General features: G+C 42.0%; 1 protein-coding gene across 1 annotated transcript in view; it reads left to right on the forward strand.

Moving 5' to 3' along the window:
- The window catches only part of LOC137257667 (engulfment and cell motility protein 1-like), a 30,149-nt gene extending 9,951 nt beyond the window's left edge, over positions 1–20,198 (forward strand). The window contains exons 10-19 of the mRNA XM_067795027.1: positions 1,545–1,664; positions 1,804–1,908; positions 2,652–2,760; positions 3,064–3,200; positions 3,928–4,097; positions 12,283–12,398; positions 13,922–14,023; positions 14,335–14,411; positions 15,042–15,161; positions 16,391–20,198. Coding sequence (XP_067651128.1) covers positions 1,545–1,664; positions 1,804–1,908; positions 2,652–2,760; positions 3,064–3,200; positions 3,928–4,097; positions 12,283–12,398; positions 13,922–14,023; positions 14,335–14,411; positions 15,042–15,161; positions 16,391–16,543 — 1,209 coding nt within the window. The 3' untranslated portion in view covers positions 16,544–20,198. The remainder of the gene's footprint in view (positions 1–1,544; positions 1,665–1,803; positions 1,909–2,651; positions 2,761–3,063; positions 3,201–3,927; positions 4,098–12,282; positions 12,399–13,921; positions 14,024–14,334; positions 14,412–15,041; positions 15,162–16,390) is intronic.
- Positions 20,199–21,200: the final 1,002 nt, after the last annotated feature.

Consider the following 21,200-nt stretch of genomic DNA (forward strand, 5'->3'; position numbering starts at 1 on the left):
TGCTACGATTTTTTAAATTTATCATCTTTACGAAAAGTGTGAGCGAAGAAAATACAGCCTAATGTTGACCTTACAGATAAGGTTGTTTTGAACAACGGAGCACTGTACCTGATTTCTGGAAACAAACTTAAGTCTGAGCTTTTACTTAAGTTTGAGTTTTTACTCAAATGTGAGAAAACACATTTCACAGAACGAACTGAAATAGGTATAAAACTCAAACTGTAGTAGACAATTTGAGGTTGGGGGATAGAGATTGCTTAAATTGTTTGGGTGTTAATATTTAAAAATACAGTTGAGTTCAAAATTCGGCTGTGTCGAATTGTGAAACTCAGTTTGTGATTTGAGTAAAAACTTAAGTTTGTTTCGAGAAATCGGGGCCTGAGCATGTGAAGTGAAATGATATCATGTTTTATAACTTACCTGTCGAAGATATCACTGTTTAATAATTTTACAAAGTTCTTAAACTTTGTGTAGTAACACCGTGTGATGCTGTAGGTTTGACATCAAAGTATTTTTACAGCTATGACATCACAATGCTAATACCTCTTTCAAAATAGTATTAGACATTGCGGAAAGCGGAGTCATCACACTCACTGAATTCTTAGGAAAGAAGTACTTTGCCCAACATTATTTTACTAATGTTGGGTGAGAAATAAATAAAATGCTAAACTATGTACCTTGCAACACCATATTTATGAAACTTGTGAATGGTATTGGTATCTAACTCGCTTTTGCTTTCTAGATACCAAACCATTCACTTGTTTCATAAAGGTGATATTGCATTACGGTTCCCACATTCTGCTGTCCTTAACCAACATGTACATTCCTTGGGGACCCTAAATTTGTTACTTAAGAGAAAAATATATAGGGTCAGGTCAGTCCCTGTTTGAGTCTACCCTTGAACATGTGAGTTTGACTTGACCTTCAGCAACCATGCTTGTTGTTAGAAGCGACTGATGGGATTGGCTGGTCACACTCACTCACATATCCCACTCACATATCCCACTTCCATAGATTGATGCTCTTGCTGTTGATCACTGGATTGTTAGGGCCAGACTTGAATATTTACAGACTGCTGCCATATGGCTTAACTATTGCTGGACTTCAGTCTCTGACATATTGTCCTAGTTTTAGTTCAGGTTGACACAACTACAAGGTTTATCTTGAATCAAAAACATGATAGCCAAGGGGACCCTCAATTATTAGTTTTAAGTGTCCTTGCGGACAGCATGACAGTTCTCTAAAGTAACATTGTAGAGAAGTGTATGTTTATAATTTCTTTAGAGCCTGGACTGAATCATTGATCTTGTGGACTAATGCATGCGATGATGCATATAACTGCTCTGAAAGAAACAATCAAATACTTAGTAAAGTCATAACTGTGTATTGGGTCCAATGAATAATATTGTTCCTCCTTCTGTCCATAGAGGATTATATTTCTGGACACAGAGAATTGTTTTTCTGTCCACTCTACATTTGTGCATGCTGGACACACATTTATGCATTGTGTAAATCCCTACTTACGTATTGTCATGTGTTCACAGACTGTACGGGATATTGAAGAGCTGCGAAGAATTGCATTTGATGTGGATGGGGATCCCAACATCAACACAGTCCGAAAGTCACCAAGCTCAGCCAAGGACTACCGGAAGCTGGGATTCCATGTAAGGATACTAATATCAACATCAATCAACAATGAATATTTATGTTTTATCCGAACATTTGCTTAACTTCAACTGATTTCTGACCTTCACTGTACACACAGAACCATACACCACCACAACTTTTGTTTACAATTGACAGAATCAGAGCAATCCTGTGGAAGATTTCACCAAGACACCCCCCGGGCTTCTTGCACTGGATGTGATGCTGTACTTTGCCAGGAACCATGGAGAAAGCTATGTCAAGGTAACTCATATGTCTCCATTAATGGCCTCATTTTACCGAACAATTTGAGATGGTGGGGTAGCTTCGTGGTCAGTCGTCATGACGAAGTCCCTGCTTCTAGGTCCCTCATGGGTACAATGTGTTAAGCCTATTTCTATTGTCACCCACTCTGATGTTCCTGGAACTCTTTCACTCACTCAATAGTTATGTGCAGATTCGCTAGCAATAACCTGTAAAGGGCCAGGCTAGAATTGGTGTTCAGTAACCCATACTTGTTGCAAGAGGCAACTGATGGGAGGTTAGTGCTCATGCTTTTGACCACGGACTTGTCTGGTCCAGACTCAACTGCTGGAATATTGGCATTTGGCCTAAAGCTAAACTTACTCACTCATTAGCAATATAATGACATGTGACATACTCATCCTTGGAATAGTGAATTCCCCATATCGTTTATACTATTAGGAATGCAACTATTGTTCATTTTCATATTTTCACAGCTAATATTTTATCATTTATGCCGACAGTATTTCAGTAGCTCTCTTTGTTGATCACTTCAGTTGTGAGTTTCTGTCCCATGGCAAAATATATATCGTTCAAGATATCGAAGGTGCTTGTTTCTCTTTAACTTATGAAAACAGGTTCTTGGTAATGTCAGTGAGCAGTCGATGAAAGAATTATCAAAAATCCAAACTTGAAGGTATGACTATTTTATGAAAAGATATTTCAAGTTACCTCCCTTTGACTGAATTTTTTTTTCACCCTAGGTGGTGCTGGAGAACTCAAGTCGTGCAGATGAGCATGATTGTCCTTTTGTAAGAGCTAGCATCATGCTGACAGAAATACTGTGTGATATTCTCAAAATTGGCGAACAGCGTAAGTTTTGTGTTAAATGTGTTTCCATAACATGTGCTAATTCTGTACAGTAATTTTAGTAATGCATAATCAAATTCCACCCTTAATTACCAATGCTATATTTGTGGTGATTTTGAATTTTGTCTGGGGTAAAACATATCTTACCATAAACAGTATGATCATGATCTGAAGAAAATTCTGAACTTTGACAAAAAAAATATGAAGGTAGTGTACACTGTTATGTGCAGGAAGACTTCAATGAAATTGAAACTACTGGGTTTTTCCAAACCAAGTAAATTATTTTAATATCTTTTTATCCTCCAGCGACAGAAGAAGGTCAAACATTTTACCCAATGTTTTTCTGCCATGACAAGCCATTTGAGGAATTCTATTGTGTGTGTATACAACTGCTGAATAAAACATGGCGGGAGATGAAGGCCACATCGGATGACTTTCAGAAGGTATGGACGTCATGACTCTAACATTCTTTACAACAGACCCATGAAGGTCCGGCCGGTTAGAATAGGCAACCCATTCTTGCCATAAAAGGCGACTATGCTTATTGGAAGAGGCAACTAACACAGGATTGGGTGGTCAGGCTTGTTGGCTTGGTTGACTCATGTCATTGGTCTCCAGTTGTGAAGATTGATGCTCATTCTGTTGATCACTGGATTGTCTGGTCCAGACTCTATTATTTACAGACAGCCACCATATAGGTGGAATATTGCTGAGTGTGGAATAAAACTAAACTCACTCACTCACTTAATTTAAGATAGACTGAGTGAGGATTTCAGTTAGATGAGATCTCCAGGAGTAAGAGGTGTGTTGACCGATTGTGTGTCATTGTTCCTTGCCTGCTTTGGTTTTGTTCTGTGTGAGGTAAGTATGCATGAATGTGGAGTTTGTTGTAAAATTTACATCATTAGCAATAGGTGTTTCTAACATAGGTCTTCAAACACTGTACTACTTGTTGTAAGAGGCATGTATATTTGTAAGTTGTTTTTGTTTGCTTGATTTTTTGCATATCATCATAACCCAGTGCCATGTGCCAGGGCTCGAAGTGTCAATCACTGGCTTGTATGATCCAGACTCAAACATTTACAAGCCGCCATAATATTTCAGGACAGTTGCTGACTGTGACAAAAACAGGAAACTTGTAACTGAAAATGATCTTCCTCTTTCCCATAGGTGCTTGGTGTTGTTAAAGAGCAGATCACACGAGCCTTGAAGATCCACCCATCTAATTTTGATTCACTGCGAACCCGCCTGAGTCAGCTGACTTATTCAGAGATCATCAAGCTTTGGGAGCAGGAGAGGCAGAGTAAGGAGGAATGGGAGTCCCAGGCCAAACCCATCCTGTGAGTTGAACATGAAAACAGAACTGCCTACCTGGTGTAATTTTTTACTCACCTTACCATAGGTCTTATGCATATTACCTCAAGATACGCTAAATGAGATCAGACAGTCATTGATTCTCCAACCCCTCAATGGCTACCTCATGTAATCTACGAATGTAGTCACGGAAGTGACATGATCTCCCCACTCGCACAAGAGCGCAGAATCCAAAATTCACTTTTACCTTTAGTGTTTGTGCGAACGGAAGTGCTGGTTTGCTGTGTATCTACTTTGTGTAGTTTCAATAAAGTTGCTACTCTTTGGTAGGTATGGTTTGTATCCCTTCGTTGTGTAGGTCAAGTTAAACAAGTATTTAATTGCACTTACCTTGCTACCTCGTGTTATCTTTTTCTCACTCAGGCATGGGTTTGTCCGTGTCGTGTGTGAGAGCGGCATGGCGTCTATTCAACTTGCTGGTTGTTTGTCCTCCATGTACTTGTCCATGTTTTGGTCATTATAGCTTGTGTTTTCGGTATTTATCATACCTTTTTTGCCATTAATTACAGCGTAGCAAAGGCAGCCATTTTGGTTGTTGCTTATCGCTGCCCTGCACTTTCGGGTGTGTCTATTTTGTATGTAGGTGTGCAATTCCTACACTTTTATGTAGGGTTTTTTCCTCCTGGCGTTGTGTCAATGTGTTGTCATGTGTTGGTTTCTTGTCTGTTACAGTTTCTGTGTATGACTCGACACTTTTGCACTATCTGCAAGGGGCAGAAGTCAGCCAAAGACCCACGTCCCTGGTGTCCGGATTGTGCGTCCGCTGTTTGCTCCATTGATAATCAGGTGCCAACACTTTCAAGTGTTATCATTGGCAGATTTCAAAACCATTTTGGCGGTTCGAAGAAAGTTTTTTATGCCTTATCCCACCCAGAAGTTCAGAGGCTTCTGCGGTCTCTCTTGACGCCTGGCGCTGCTGTGCTCCTCGTCACCAGCACCCTTACCAACGTCAGCGCCTACACCTTTATCTACCTTTTTTCCGACACCAGCGCCTAGACTTATGCCAGCTCTGTTGCCTGTCCCGACGCCTTTGCCTACGTCAGCACCTGTGTTTTCGTCAGCGCTTATCCCGACGCCAGCGCCGATATTGTTATCGGACCCTGCTCCTCTGCTCTCCTTATCGTATACCCAGGGTGTCTCATACGCTTTCTAGAGAAGAAGTGTTACAACGCCAGTTGGATGAAGAGCACGCGTGGCGCTTGGAGACTGAGTGCCCCTGGCGCCAGCGCTCCTGATCTGGTTCCCGTTCTCCACAGCGCTCTTTAGAGGAAGACTCACGCACCAGAAGTAGACGACGGATGCGTTCCCGTTCAAGATCTCCGCGGGGTCTCTCTAGGTCTTAGCGTTCGCGATCCCCGGAACTACCGTGGACTTCTTCAAGGATTCTAATACTAGGAATTCTGTTTCTACCTCCACTCAGCAACGGGAATCAACCTCTGTTTCCTGGGAGGATCATGAGGAGCAGTTCTTTTGTCCAGATTATGAGGAGGAACCTGGCGATGATAGTGATAGTGATGGCACCAATCTTCACCTAGCTGCTGTCTTTGAATGGATTGCCGACAGACTACCGGACTGTCCTTCACCTTCTGCTGATTCAAGCAACCCGGCGACGATTCACCTGTCTCCCGAATTACTTATTCCACCTCACCCCATGGTGTCGGATGCTGTAGCTTTGCTAGACTCGGATTTTACGAAATTTTCCTTAAATCCAACTATTAAGGCGTCCAAGTCAAAGAAATCAGACTATAAAGTCCACAGTCTGGATTTTGCCGACAACGGGACTGTGCAAGACGATTCTCTCAAGCGGTTGTCAGGTTCTACTCAGTCATCTTACAGAGTTCAGGATTCGAAGCTGGCAGCTATTGACACGGAACTGAAGCGCTTGCGTCTCCGCTGCAGCCATGGATCTATCGTAGGATAATGCCTCGAGGGTGGATCACTTGACAACTACATTTGCTTGGCAGGGCAGAGTACTACATGACCTGCTTGAACATTTATGTGCGGCACTAGCTATGACAACTGTGCGCCGATCTGGTTTCCTGGATGCTTGCACCTGGCAAGAGGAATTTAAGCGACAGCTACTTCGGCACCCTCTACTTCTAAATTCCTCTTTGACGAAAAGATTCCGACTGTGTACAAACAACATGCTGAACTCACAAATACGGAAGTAGCGTTGTCAACCTTTGAGGCCTTGGGCTCTGCTTTTTGTGGCCGAGCCAGGGGTAGTGCCAAAAAAAGATATGTGCCCAGGAGAGAATCCATCCGATCCTCATTTGGGAGGGGACGAGGTCGAATCAAGGATTCAGATGTGCAGCGTAAGCCTCAACAACGCGGCAGGGATGTGCCATCTAAGCCCGGTCGAGGCAGGGGCAAGCGCCCCTACTCTGGCTGCTGAAGCCACGGACATCTACGACTGGGATCTCCAACCCCCAGTCGTACCAGTTCATCCAACCCCTGTAGGTGGGAGACTAGGGGTCTTCTGGGCCAATTGGACATTCCTGGGAGACCCGTTTGTTTCCAAGATCTTGACAGCCGGCTACAAACTGCCACTGGCTGGAGCTGCGCCGTTGACTACCACTCCCCAGTCGTGAGTGTACTCAATAGATCAACAGGCACTTATACAAGAGAACATCAACATTTTGTTAACCAAATGTGCTATAGAGATAGTGCTAGAACCCCATCGCTCCCCGGGGTTCTATTCACCCATCCTACTGGTACCCAAGAAAGGCTCCACCAAAATGCGGATGATTCACAACATGGCGACTTTCAACAGCCTGTATTTAGCCGAGCTCCCGCATTTACGGATGACATCACTGGAACAGATACGAGCCAAGTTGTCACACGGAGCTTGGATGGCCAGTCTAGACTTTCAGGATGCTTACCTGCACGTTCCCATATTTCCACGTCACAGGAAGTTCCTGCGCTTCATATTCAACGGTACCTCAGGTGGTGGACGGTAGAGTGGAACGTCTGCGCCGGTGTTTGTTTGACTGTCTTCAACACGACCACGAGTTGTTTGTAGACGCATCCCTGCTGGGATGGGGCGCTCACTTGAACGGCCAGACAACCTCAGGGCTGTGGTCAGACACCGAAAGGGAGTGGCATATCAACAACCTGGAGATGCAGGCGGTCATCCTAGCGGGCCGTCACTGGTTATCGGCTCTAACAGGCTCCAGGCTCCTGGTGGCATCCGACAACTCTACGGTCGTGTGGGTGATTCGCAATCAGGGTACGACCAGCTCCAAACAACTTTTGAACCAGATGTTCCTCTTAGCAGATCTGGTGGACAGCAACGGCCTCGTGATCGCGGCTCGTCACATTCCCGGTTGCAAAAACATCTTGGCAGATGCCCTGTCGCGCCCCGGCAGACCATCCCCGATGGAGTGGATGCTCCATCCGGACGCATTTCGCCAGATCTGCTGTCAACACAGGAGACCCCTGGTGGATCTTTTTGCCACCAGTTTCAATCACCAGTTACCAACGTATGTGTCTCCCATGCCGGATCCGTAGGCGTGTGCAGTCGATGCGATGTCTCTGCCATGGGAAGGTCTGGACGTGTATGCGTTCCCTCCTCTAGTCCTTCTTACAGACGTAGTCGCCAAAATCAGACAGACGCAGAACCTCCGACTGCTTTTGTTCGCGCCCTGGTGGGCGGCCAGGCCTTGGTTTCTCGACCTTCGTCGGCCCGCCAGCGGAGCACCATACAAACTTCCAGAGTTGTTGCATCTACTCCGGCATCCACACAGTCGACAACTGCATCTGGATCCACTGCGGTTCCATCTTCACGCATGGGTCATTTGCAGAGGGCGTTAAAAGCTAAGGGCTACTCCACACGTGTGGCGAGCGTTACAGCTCGCACGCATAGAGTTTCTACCCGATCTCTATATGACAACAAATGGTGCTCGTTTTAGAATTTTTGCGCACAAAGATCTCAAGATCCTATGCAAGCATCCCCTCAGTTTGTGGCAAAGTTCCTTCTCTTTCTACAGAACTCTAAACATCTCAGAGGCAGTACCTTAGGCGCCTATCTGTCGGCATTGAATTCTGTCCTTGCAATCAAGTCAGATAAACAGATCCCAAAGGTACCAGAACTTCTTGCGCTTCTCAAGGCCTTCAAGCTGGAAGACCAGAAGGCCAAGTTTCGTCCTCTAGCTTGGGATCTTAATGTCGTTCTACAACATCTTAGAGGACCGCTGTATGCGCCGTTAGAGGAAGCCTCTTTTCAACACCTATCAAAGAAGACGGCTTTCCTACTAGCATTGGCGACAGCAGCTAGAGTGAGTGAGATCCATGCTCTTGACGTCACACAGATCCGCTTTGAACAGTCAAGACACGGACGAGTTCATTTGGGTCTGCTATGGGACTTTGTGGCTAAGAACCCAACACGTTATTTTCCATCCCTCCTTTGTCTACGATCCTGGGTCATCATGACTTGGAGGAGGAGCTGCTATGTCCTGTCAGAGCTCTGAGATGTTACATTAAAAGGTCATACTCTAGGAGACGGTCCCGCAAAAGACTATTCATTCCTTTTGCGTCGACCTGCAAAGGAGAGGTAAACAGGAACAGGATTGCCCTCTGGCTCTGATCGACATTCCTGGCGGCCTATGACGACAAGCACCTGCCTCATCCGGTAGCAAATAACCCGCACGAGATCAGGGCTTTGGCGTCTACAATGGCCCTCCATCGGAATTGCATGGTACCGCAGATCATGGAGGGCTGTTTCTGGAAATCATCAACTGTCTTCGCTTCCCACTACTTGAGGGACCTGGCAGTTGAAGACATGGTGGGGTTACAGTCATTTGGTCCACTGGTAGTTGCTCAGCAACTTACCCGCCCATCCGCCCATCAGGTAATAACGCTGTTACTTACCGTTGGTCTTAAGATTAACCTCACCCCTAGGGTGCATCGGTTTTTCTTTGGAGTTCTATTCGGTTACTCTTTGTCCTGTTCCAGGTGTTGTCCTGAGACCGTTGGCATTGGTTTCCCGAGTTCTCCTGATGCATGTGCACTGTTTGCTGAGGGATGGTCCTCTGGAGTCCACACCACCATCCATCTGTTGAAGCCATATGCATAAGACCTATGGTAAAGAAAGTTAAAAATTTATTAAAATCTAAATATTTTAGATATTTAAATACTTACCTTACCATAGGGTGGTGACTCTGGACTTTGGTGACTTTGGACTCTTCGGACCTTCCGGTTGGCGGTAAAAGTGAACTTTGGATTCTGCGCTCTCACGTGAGTGGGGAGATCACGTCACTTCCGTGACTACATTCATAGATTACATGAGGTAGACATCGAGGGGATGGCGAATCAACGACTGTCTGATCTCGTTTATCGTAGCTTGAGGTAATATGCATAAGACCTATGGTAAGGTAAGTATTTACATATCTAAAATATTTAGATTTTAATAATTTTGGCGTACAGTGCACTCTGTCCAACTCAGACTTTGTCTTTCTCAGATTACTGTATAAACCAGACTGAACTGATGCAGCGTTCAAATAATCGGTTTATTGGTTGTTTGACAGTCAAACTCCGCTAATCGATTGAAAAAAATCCAATTGATAGCATATTTTGTCTGGGTATTTTATAGGTTTTTTTTATGTTTAGAGACATTGGAACTTAGAAAATTTTTATGGAATTTCTCTCTGATGATAGCAAAATAGGTCTGTCCACTTAACAATGAGATCAACATGCATACACGAGTCCAACTGATATTCTGATTGCTTACGAATGGCAACAACGTGGCTGACCAAGCCATTGACACCCCGAGGCATCATCCCTCACTCCCACTTGACTGAAGGAACCAAGTATGTGTATTGTATGTATTGCCATGCAGACATTAATATTGCGTATGCAGCGTACATGCTGGGAGAAGCCAGATTGTATTCCATCCTGTGATTTGAACATGTAGACCTTGTTGTCAGAACCCATCTTGTGAGTTGAACATGTAGACCTTGTCAGAACCCATCCTGTGAGTTGAACAGGTAGACCTCTGTATGTCAGTATCAACGATCTGGGTTCGATTCCCCTCATGGGTACAGCGTGTGAAGCCCATTTCTGGTGTCCCCTGCTGTGATATTGCTGGAATATCGCTAAAAGCCAACAGTGAGTGATTCCTGCAATCTGATTGGTTAATTACGCTTGTTGAACAGTGTTCGACATAACCTGAAAATGATGGCCAAATACCGCACATTGATACATTGGCACTAGTTTGGTACTATTTTCGCTGCATGACTTTGCATAATGGAGGAAGACTTTCACCTCAATTTTCTTTCTCTGGGATTTTGATAAAATCTTCAAAGATGACAAAATCTTGGAAGGATTATTCAAAGATAATGGGGAGTACAATGACAATCCCATGGCACATAATCATATGCGATCAGATAATAAAAAATTAATATTAAAGTGATTAAAGAGCCATAAAATAGTATCCTTAAATGATCCTTATTCACAAATGAGCTGTTCTGCAAATATCAAGCTTTCATGTATTTAAAATATTCCAAGTTTAAAGATTATTATTCAGCCAAAGAGTAAGTTGATGATACTTGTTTCTAGATATTAATCTTCCAAATACACCAATCCCAGCACTCCAGTCATTTTCTGTTCACTTGAAATTTAAGTGCTAATGTTGACCCTGGTCCCTGCTCCATCTTGCCCATCTTGCATTATGTATTACTTGATATATACTAGAATTATTAAAAAAGATAATTACTAGAGGACTCACAAAATAACTTAAAGCCCCCAAAATTGAGTACAATATATTGGGTCGAACCACTCTGTGTTACGTCTGTTAATCTGAGGGAGAAAGAATATGGGGGAGTGCAAGGAATTCTTTCTTCAAAGAAATAAAAGCAAATAATATCATAGCTATTTTTTCAGCTTTCAACATGATTTACATCTGATCATACACTGAATGATAATATCATTATTTTCGAAAATAGCAAAAAAAATATATGCTAATCAGTAATCATGAAAAGGTCTTAATGCAGTCTTGGAAGTCCGACAAAATCTTACACAAGCTGAAGCATATCAAAACCTTTTGTGACTGGTTTCAGCCTTCAAATCCTACAAGTCCCACATGAATCTCCAGTCATGAATTTCAACATCCAAAATCTGTTGTTAATATCATAGATTCTGTTTGTCATCATGGTGTGATTGCAAAAATTCACTGTCACAAATGATGAAAAAAATCTCCCAAGAATGCCAAGCTGCCACACACATACAAAAATCACTGCCTTTGCACAACAGACATCACCCAGCTGTCCCATGTTAGAATCGAGTTTAAAGTTTAAAATCATACTCAGTGTACAGAAGAAGTCGCATACCCGGCCATATTTCAGGGGTCTGATCTTCAACACGTCAATTCTTGTGCCGTTGCCCCTGTTTCACCATCCAGGCCCTTTTCGCAATTGCAAAGTTATTCAACTGTGTCTGTGATGGGAATGTTTCAAAGCATACACTATTCTACGTGTTATATAAAAGTCAACTTCGTTAATCAACAAGTAAACTTGACAAGATCAAATCCATGTTGTTACCCATGATTTGACCAGTCTATGTAAGAGTGGAGAGGGCAGCATAAAATGGAATTCTTTCATTGTCATTGTAATTCCATTGACATTGCTGTAATTGAGATGAAAATGAAGGCATGTAAAAAATCATCAAGTTTAATTTTAAATGAGTGAATATATTTTGTTCAGCATGTAATATTAACAGTTATTCATTTTGAATTAGATAATAGCGTAACCCTTCTTGTGTTGTTTCTCATATCTGGGACAATAATGAAGATGACCACAAGAGGCTAACCACATAGCAACCCAGGATATCATTGTGTCCCAAATGCAGAGATCGATGTTCGTACGGTTGATCCCTGGATTGTTTGGTCCATCCTTGATTATTTGCAGACTACCGAATATTGCCTAAGCCTAAACTCACTCACTGAGCAATTTTTTTTACAAATGTCAAAGGTCAGGGTCAAATGCTAAAAGGTCATGAACTTGTTAGAAATCATGAAACATATTGACCCGTGTTTAGATAGGTGTTGGCCCTTGTCTTAAATCAGTGGACCAGCTTTTGTGGAGAGCTGGATGAATTGAAATCGGATATTTACGTGGACTGCTAGATTCAAGAAATCATATTCCTATACTTTTTCAGAGAGTTACGAGAAATCATCAAGCCTGAGATTATGGACTTGATTAGGCAGCAGCGGTACAACCACATGGTAGAAGGGGCCATTTTCACCAAGTACGCCAAGAGCAACCAGAAGAAAGGTGGGACTAATTATTATTAACTGATCAGTCATGTCTCATGACCATCGAAACCCATGTTTGACATAAGAGGCGACTAACAGGATTGGGTGGTCAGACTATCTGACTTAGCGAACATGTCATTGGTTCCCAATAGCAGATCAGGCAGATTGATGCTTATGATGTTAATCACTGGATTGTCTGGCCCAGCTGATTTTGGTGACCTTTACTTAATTTTCAAGGTCATAGTGACACTTAAGAGATTTGAGCGTATTGACCTACATGTTATGCTTGTCAGCTACATGCCTGAAGACAGTGTTCCCGTTCTGTAATTACCGTTTTTTTTTACTGATAAAAATTGGGATGATCCAGTATTTTCAACTGCCGTCTGTAGCTGCTGCCGGTAAATTTTTCACTGCATTGAGTTGCCATTTATCGGTAAATTTAATATTGTTGCAGTTAAAAACAATGTCTTGGCACATCTAGATGTAGGCTTGAGCACATTGCGCATATGCAGATCAAGCCATGCCATGTGATTGGCTGATACAGACAGTCACGCACTGCCATGCCCTATTGTCTATTTTTAGCTGTAGCACGTGGTAATCATTGCGCGCGTAGTGAAAATTATGGCTTCCAGTAGTGAAAAGGAACAGTGTACACTGACAGGGATCTTTTCAAGAACAAATAAGATGCAAAATAGAAGTCAAACATCTAATCCAGTGGTTAAGGGTATGGAAAAATATGGCGATGTTTTTTTCCAAGCCACAGGCAATTTTCAAAACCACCAGGGACACTGCTCAAGAAATATTTTCTATATTTTCTTCTTATTCGACGCCAGACTTCATGCAGGGAGGGCTCATGGCCAAGTCAATTTTTTGTGACCTCCACTTAATTTTAAAGGTCATGGAGACACTTTGAAGATTTCAGCATGTTAATATAGTCAGCGAGCTATCTCAAGAATGGTTCACATGGTTTTCTTCATAGACTTTCAAGACTTTTATGTGTTTCAATAAGCTATTTCTTTATTACTATTTTTGCATATTTCATACACTATGACATTCATGTCAAAGGTCAAGGTCAAAGAGAGTCTTGAAAATATTTGTGTGCTTGAACAACTACAAAGCAGGATAAGAACAGAGGTGGACTGGTCATGTTTTTGTTGACATTTAACTTCATCTTAAACAATGACCTTCACTTTCATTACTTTTTAAGTGACAGTGTTTGGTATTTCTAGAGTTTCACCCACAAGGCAATTTGTACCTTGAGAAGAAACCTGGAAAAGAATAAAGAATGTTCCCACATTCGTCTCCATGAGTTTAGTCTTGTAGATGTTTTTCACTCACAACGGAACCAATTGTAGGTAGATTTTTCAAGACATTGTCTTCTGTTATTTTTTTTAAATGTAATCCCTGAATATAGCATCGTAATGCCTCTGAAATTTAGAACACAGAGCAAAATAGTATTTTTTTCCCAGATGAATGCAAAATACACCATGAAGGTATGGTGTCTCATGATGAGTACTGCTACAAGGTGTCTGTCTGTTTCAGATCGGTTCTGGTGCTGGCGATTGGCGCCAAACCATAAAGCAATTCATTATGGGGACTGCCAAGACAATGCCGTTCTGCCAATTGAACAACTACCCAACAAAGGTATGTTTTGAAAAAAAATAACAGATGTCAGAATACTAACAATATATTTTACTGAGCCGTGAAGGTTACAACGTAGAATACCCATGCTTGCTGTAAAATGTGGGAATGTGGTGTTTAAATTGGGTATTTTTGACAAATTTTAGTCTTCCTAACATCTAACATTTCAAATCATGAGTATACTCAGTATATCAGTAATAGGTGTGAATTACGGGCCTGAAGTTATAAACACACAATTTTACTGCAATGAATGTAAACATTTATTTTTAACATCTAGAGTAAGGTAACTTGCAAGTCTTGCTGCTTTGTTTCAGTGTCCATAGTGGACATCAAGATGTTGCAGTTTGGCAAAGAGTTTGCCAATCCCAAAGAAAAGAGGGATAGAAAAGGGGTGAGTTTGATTTAAAATTATGTAAAGGTAATTTTTAAATATTAAAATGTATTAAAATAATCATATTACTATGGATATGTTTTCCCATTAATAAGATCATGCTCTGATTTATTGGCTTTTCTTAGATAGAGTATTTTCAACATTGATTATGCTCAGTGCACAGGGGTTCAAAAATATTTTGAAAAGCCACTTGCCACAGGGCAAATGACTTTTGTCCTGACTAATTTTCCACTTGCCCTGATTCTATGACGCAATGCTTAATGTTGATGTTTACTGGACTGTTTATCAAAGAGTGATAATTTCACTCTCTACTAGCTCTACTTTATTATTATTGCAAATAGCTTTATTATGAGCAGATATGAAATGAAAAGATTATTTACATTTTAAAACCATAAGTGGAAATTATCTAGTAGTCAACGGACAAGTACGATACCATTATTTGCTTGCCCGAAATGAAAACTGACTTGTCCCTGGCATCAGGCGATGGGATTTTTGAGTGCATTTGGCTGAAATATGAATTTAACTGAGATAGACAGGAAGGATTACGATTCAGAGGTTTTAGTTAATAATATCTAAACTAAAGTACTAATTTCAGATTTTACGTTCAATATTTGTTTTCATCTTTTTCAGATAAGCAGTTTTGCATTTGCTATTGTGCTAGACACGAGTGATCCCCTACAGTTGGTGGCAAATTGTGAGAAGGAGTTTGACATGTGGACGGATGGGATACATGCCTTGTTAGGGCAGGAGGTGAGTCATGAGGGGTATCGGAGGTTTGTAGTGTGGACAGGAGGTGAGTCATGAGGGGTATCGGAGGTTTGTAGTGTGGACAGGAGGTGTGTCATGTGGGGCAGGAGGGGTGTGTGGCATGGGTAGGAAGTGAGTCATGTGGGGTATCAGAGGTGTGTAGTGTGGACAGGAGGTGTGTCATGTGGGGCAGGAGGGGTGTGTGGCGTGGGTAGGAAGTGAGTCATGTGGGGTATCAGAGGTGTGTAGTGTGGACAGGAGGTGAGTCATGAGGGGCAGGAAAGGTGTGTGGTGTGGGTAGGAAGTGAGTCATGTGGGGTATCAGAGGTGTGTAGTGTGGACAGGAGGTGAGTCACGAGGGGCAGGAAAGGTGTGTGGCGTGGGTAGGAGGTGAGTTATGAGGAGCATTAGAGGTTTGTAGTGTGGACAGGAGGTGAGTCATGAGGGGCAGGACAGGTGTGGTGTGGGTAGGAGGTGAGTTATGAGGAGCATTGGAGGTTTGTAGTGTGGGCAGGAGGTGAGTCATGAGGGGCAGGACAGGTGTGGTGTGGGTAGGAGGTGAGTTATGAGGAGCATTAGAGGTTTGTAGTGTAGGCAGGAGGTGAGTTATAAGGGGCAGGGGAGGTGTGTGGTGTAGGCAGGAGGTGTGTCATGTGGGACATAAGGGTTTGTAGCGTGGGCAGGAGGTGAGTTATTTGGGGTAGGAGAGGTGTGAAATGTGGGTGGGGTGTACCATGTGGGGGCAGGAGAGATGTTAGGTGTGGGCAGGAAATGTGTTTTTGGCCTGGGTCTGGGGTGTATGAGCAGGTGGAGTGGGGCCAGATGTGGGCAGCGTCAGCAGGAGGTCTGGTATGTGGGCAAGAGATGTCTTGTGCAGGGCAGAATGGGTGATATATTGGCAAGAGGTGTGTAGTGTGGGGAAAGAGTTGTGTTGTTAGGCAGGAGGTGATTTATGTGGGCTGGTGTGTGGTCAGGGGTCTGGTGGTGGTGGGGGGCACAAGGTGAACAATGTTGGACAGTGTAGGGAGGTGGAACGTGGTGTGAGCAGGAGCTGGTGTGAGCAGGAGCTGAGCCCTGTTGGGCAGGAATTGTAGAGAATGGGCATCTGGAGCAGGAGATATGTGCTGTGGGCAGGTACAGTGTGGGCAAGGGGTGGGATAGCTGTCTTGATAAGGTAGTAGAATGTTGGGTTGGGATATGCATTTCCATTCTGATTTTTGTGTTCTTGTCAGATGACCAGCAGCCAGACAAATCAGGACCTGGAAACACTGCTAAGCATGGAGATCAAGATCCGTCTCCTGGAGACAGAGGGCATCACCATACCAACTGAAGCTCCGCCCCTTCCTCCACCACCCGCCAACCTCAACTTTGTCTACCACCTATGACATGCAAGAACACTCTAGGTCTGTTTTGTCAGTGCTTACTGTGGACTCAAACACGTTCCAAGATGAACAGAAGAGGATCTGAGTTGCATATTTAGGATTAACAATCAGAACATGTCCACGAATGAAGGCATCATTGCATCATTGCCTGGAGGGTCCTCATTGTATATAGTGTCTTGACTTTTGAGAATTGTGTCTGTAGATGGGTCTCACTGTGCATTGTGTCTGGAAAAATAAGTGTATGAAGGGTGCAATATGTCTTGTGTCTGCTGAAGTGTGTGTATGTTGTGGCTTCATGCTGGACCATCCATGAAGGCTGACATCTTTGAAATTACCAGAGGAAAGGTTCACCCATCACCTGTCGTACCCAGACAATGTGGAGCTTTCATTTTTGACATTACAGTTATTTGAGGTCACTAGTGATAGAAAGAAAGTATATCAGAAAAAATGCTGCTCATAAAAGCCAAGAACTTCTTTTGGTGTGAAAGAACTTGGTTAACATTACATTTTTTGTGTAGTACAGGGTACAGGGTAGCTGGATCAGATTAAGACAGACTAGCAACAGAAAGAAGATGCCTGCAACAGCAACAAGTAATGTCATGGGCATTAATTAATATCAAAAGGAGGGTCTCAGAGCAGTGTTTGATACACCAGCTTCTCTGACGGGTTATTTTGTACACAGACTGTCATATTCTCAAATTCACTTTCCCAGTGGTTGGAATAAAATCAAGATATGTGAAGATATTTTGGGGACAGGCAAGTTTTTCATCTAACCAGCCATATTGTCTAGCTGAAATTTGGGGAGTTTCATACCCTGCTCAGAGACGTTCAGTGAATATTGGTGACAGGTAACATCATTGAGATGGAGATGTCACCAGGAAGAGGAGCGGGAGTGTGTCGCTATGGTTACTGAATGAAAACTGAGATTCCCTCAGATGGAATGTTAAAGAAGCGGGACTATGATAACACTGTCAGCAAATACACGGGATAAACCATGCAGTGTTGTGATATCTGTGGCCATGTACGATCCAGCAAAACAACAATATGCAAGGTACTTTACTCTCAGGTCTTAGAAAATTTTTGCTGTGGATAAAGAAAGTGTCACAAAATCTCGCATGGCCATAGTTTTGTATGCCCAACCCCAGAAATGACTTTTATGCAACAGAGCTGTGCCTAGTATTGGAGACCAGCACATGTGTATGTGGTAGGGTATCCCGGAGTGTTCACTTATCATGCAAAGGTCCAGGTTTGATGCCGCACATGAGTACAATGTGAAGTCCATTTCTGGTCTCCCTTTCATGATATTGCTGGAATATTGCTAAAAGCTGTATGAAACACAACTCAGTCCTTCCTCTTTTGGATACACTGAATTTTAATGTACTGACGACATTGCAGGACCTTCACTTCCTTCACTTCATGGCAGCTGGGAATGATGTTCGAGCTTTAGGAACGATGTCTTACCTTTGTTCTGCTTCCAATGATATTGACCTCTGTATAACGAACTGCTGCTTTTCTACTGGCATGTCATGAAAAGTGTGTTCTTATTCCTATTACAACAGCTTGAACACTTTGGAGTGAGTTGACATCAGGTTTATGTTGAATGTTGTTCAACATGTCAATACTAGAGTGCCAGGTGTGTCCGATCTCCAGGGGAAGTGACCGAGCATTTGTAATGCACACAAACTACACCTGCAACATATTTGCGCCAGAGCAAATCAAATGATGAACAGGTGCTTGGCACTTTATCAAAGCATCAACTGCCGTTTTTCTTAAATGCTTTTAAAAGAACATTACAAATCCTGCAGTCTGGTGCACTAAAAGGAAGTCTGCATGCTTGACAGTCCACAGGAAAATGTCTCGGTGTGCCCAAGCTGAGACTGTTCCTCAGGACATGCCCAAAACTGAGACTGTTTTCCGGAAACATTGTATTGAGGGCCTTTGTGTGAACCATGATTTTACAGAGAGACAGAACATCATGTTTTCCTAGTGGTGCTGATGAAGTGGTAGGTGTTATGAAGATGTAGCGAAAGTACTTACTGACGATTCATCATCACCATCATCCAATGGTTGACGTGTAGACAAGGGTCAACAGTGAACTTGATGGATATCATGCTGTGCTTCTGTTACTGACAATAATTTGATACGGGAATTGGAAACCAAATACACTATCGATTATCGGAGGACTTAAGGTGAACAATTATCCATTATGATCGAAATATATACATTTTTAATGTAATCATCAATTTTAAGAATTTTTCCCCAGAATTTTTCTAATTTTTTTTATAACTAATTTTGTCATGCAATGAAATACATGCATGCAAGAAAGATATAGGAATTGTAATTTAACAATAAGTTAACCCATACTCAGTCATTCACTCAAACACATGAACTGTTCCGTTAACACTGGAGGCCCAGTCCTCTAAGGTCCCTCAAATGGTGGTCATTACAGAAACCTCTCTGTGTTTGAATCCCATTTCCTCGCTGTAATTCCAGGACCTAGATTTTCGGAGCTCTCTTAGTGTTAAGATAGCTGTAAGTTAACGTTAATGTATGTCACTTACGATTATCTTAGCACTAAGAGAGCTAGAAAATCTAGGCCCAGGTTTGTCATTGCCATGGGCCTGGGGCGGTTGGGTAGCCTAATGGATAAAGTGATTACTTGTCATACCACAGACTGTGTTTGATTTCCTACAAACTGACATGGGTGAAATATGTGAAGGCCATTTCTGTGGTCCCCTGCCGTGATGATGCTGGAAATGGCTAAAAACGGTGTAAAACCCAACTAACTCACTCACTCCCCAAGGGCCTGAGTTTCCCACCATGATATGGAGAAATGACATGATATGACAAGGATAGTGTCCAAAGTTATGTCAGATTAACCTCATTTACTCAGTCAAACTGGTCAGTTTGAAAGGAAGACGGATTTCGATGTTGTTTGGTGAACTAAATGTTGCATCTGCTGATTGCGAAGACATTGAACAGTTTCGCTTGTTAGTTTAGCTGTTCTTGCTAGCTTCATATCGATAGGTCAAATTGTGCACAAGCATTGAAGTCGGATTGCTTCTAGAAAAGTAGTGATCGCTTATAATGTTGTACCCATGGAAACAGGATGTTTATACAATATTCTAGTGAATCTTTGTTAAGTCGCATTGAGGCTCAGGGTGCTTTTTGTAGACAGAGAAACAAGATAGTCTGTACAATGCAAAAGTAATTGTTTGGTAATGTTGTGCACAGGTACAATTGTCTGTAGTCATTTCTTGTGTTACAGGCGGAGAAGCGAGATTGTCTGTACAGTATGATAGTGTTTACTTCGTAATGTTGTTCAGACTTGTGCCAGTTATATTGGCCAGTGGGCCACTCACCATAATTTCCACAGACGTACATGTCATTTCAGTGAAGCAAATAATTTTCATGAGGTGAGTTTAGGATGGGTCTTTGCAAAATTTGACAGGCAAATGCTAAATCATCTCTGTCGTGCACACATAATTTCAGTTAATTTTCTTGACCACTATTTAACTAATGACATCACATTTATCAGCATTTATGGTTCATATTGCACAATCCCATAGGTTGCCATGTTAGAGGATTTCTACATATATACATGTTGATTACCTTGTTTGCCGTTTGATAAATAAGAAATAAAAGATAAAACAGAAAATTCATAAAAAATTATGTGATCATTTGTCAGATAATTCCTCACAAATGTGCAAAATTTGGCTTGGGTCTTAACTGAATGAACATTAAATTAAATGCATGAACATTATTTATGCTACTCTAAATTAACATGTAATTCTATGGAAATTGTGTCTAGTGATCCAATATAACTGGCGTAAGTCTGTACCTAGGTCAGTAAACATGTCCTAGTGCTCCGTATCATCATCACCAGCGTTGTGATCACCAAGTGCTACTGCCACAGGCTATAGAGGAAGACAACTATTTATTTTTCATATATAATGCAGCTTGTACAAATATTTTCTACCATGTTTGAAATGCCGTACAAGCCTTCAGCTTTCATAAATGATGTGCCAGAATTTTAGTCTGAAAGAATATGCTTGTAGATTCAATCTTGTCATAATGACATGTTTTGCTACCATTTAATTTTGATAAGGTGACTGACATATTGGTTTTAAAATGGAGGGGATTTGTACAGGGGTCAGTAGATAAGCAATCTGGGGGTCAGTCACAACAAGGGTTGATAACGCTAATGTGATTTTGGCTAGCACAGTTTAACATGAATGTTTGAGCTCCATGAAACATCTCTATGGTGGAAATACGTTTATGCTTTGTATTTTGCTATGCAGTTGATTTGACACTCATACGTTTACAGATGACATGTTGTGTTATAGTTTTTATTAGGCCTAGCCTAAAGAATGTGTGTGAATGCTCGAATTCTACAAAAAATATGAAGTATATGTTTGTCCACAGAATCAAATTAGTAAAGAGGACAGAATCATTGATGCCATAATCACCCACAATTTAGAACACTGCATGTTCACAACAAATATTGTTTAAGATAGAGATGATGTATATAATTCAGAATATTGCACACCCTGGACAAAACAGACATGTTGTATATGATTCAGAATATAGCACAATTATGACAATAATAACTTAACGTGACAGTCAACTCTGTTAATATGGATAAACTGGAACATAATTC

Source organism: Haliotis asinina, chromosome 12, assembly GCF_037392515.1.
Source record: "Haliotis asinina isolate JCU_RB_2024 chromosome 12, JCU_Hal_asi_v2, whole genome shotgun sequence".
Taxonomy (NCBI): Eukaryota; Metazoa; Mollusca; class Gastropoda; order Lepetellida; family Haliotidae; genus Haliotis; species Haliotis asinina.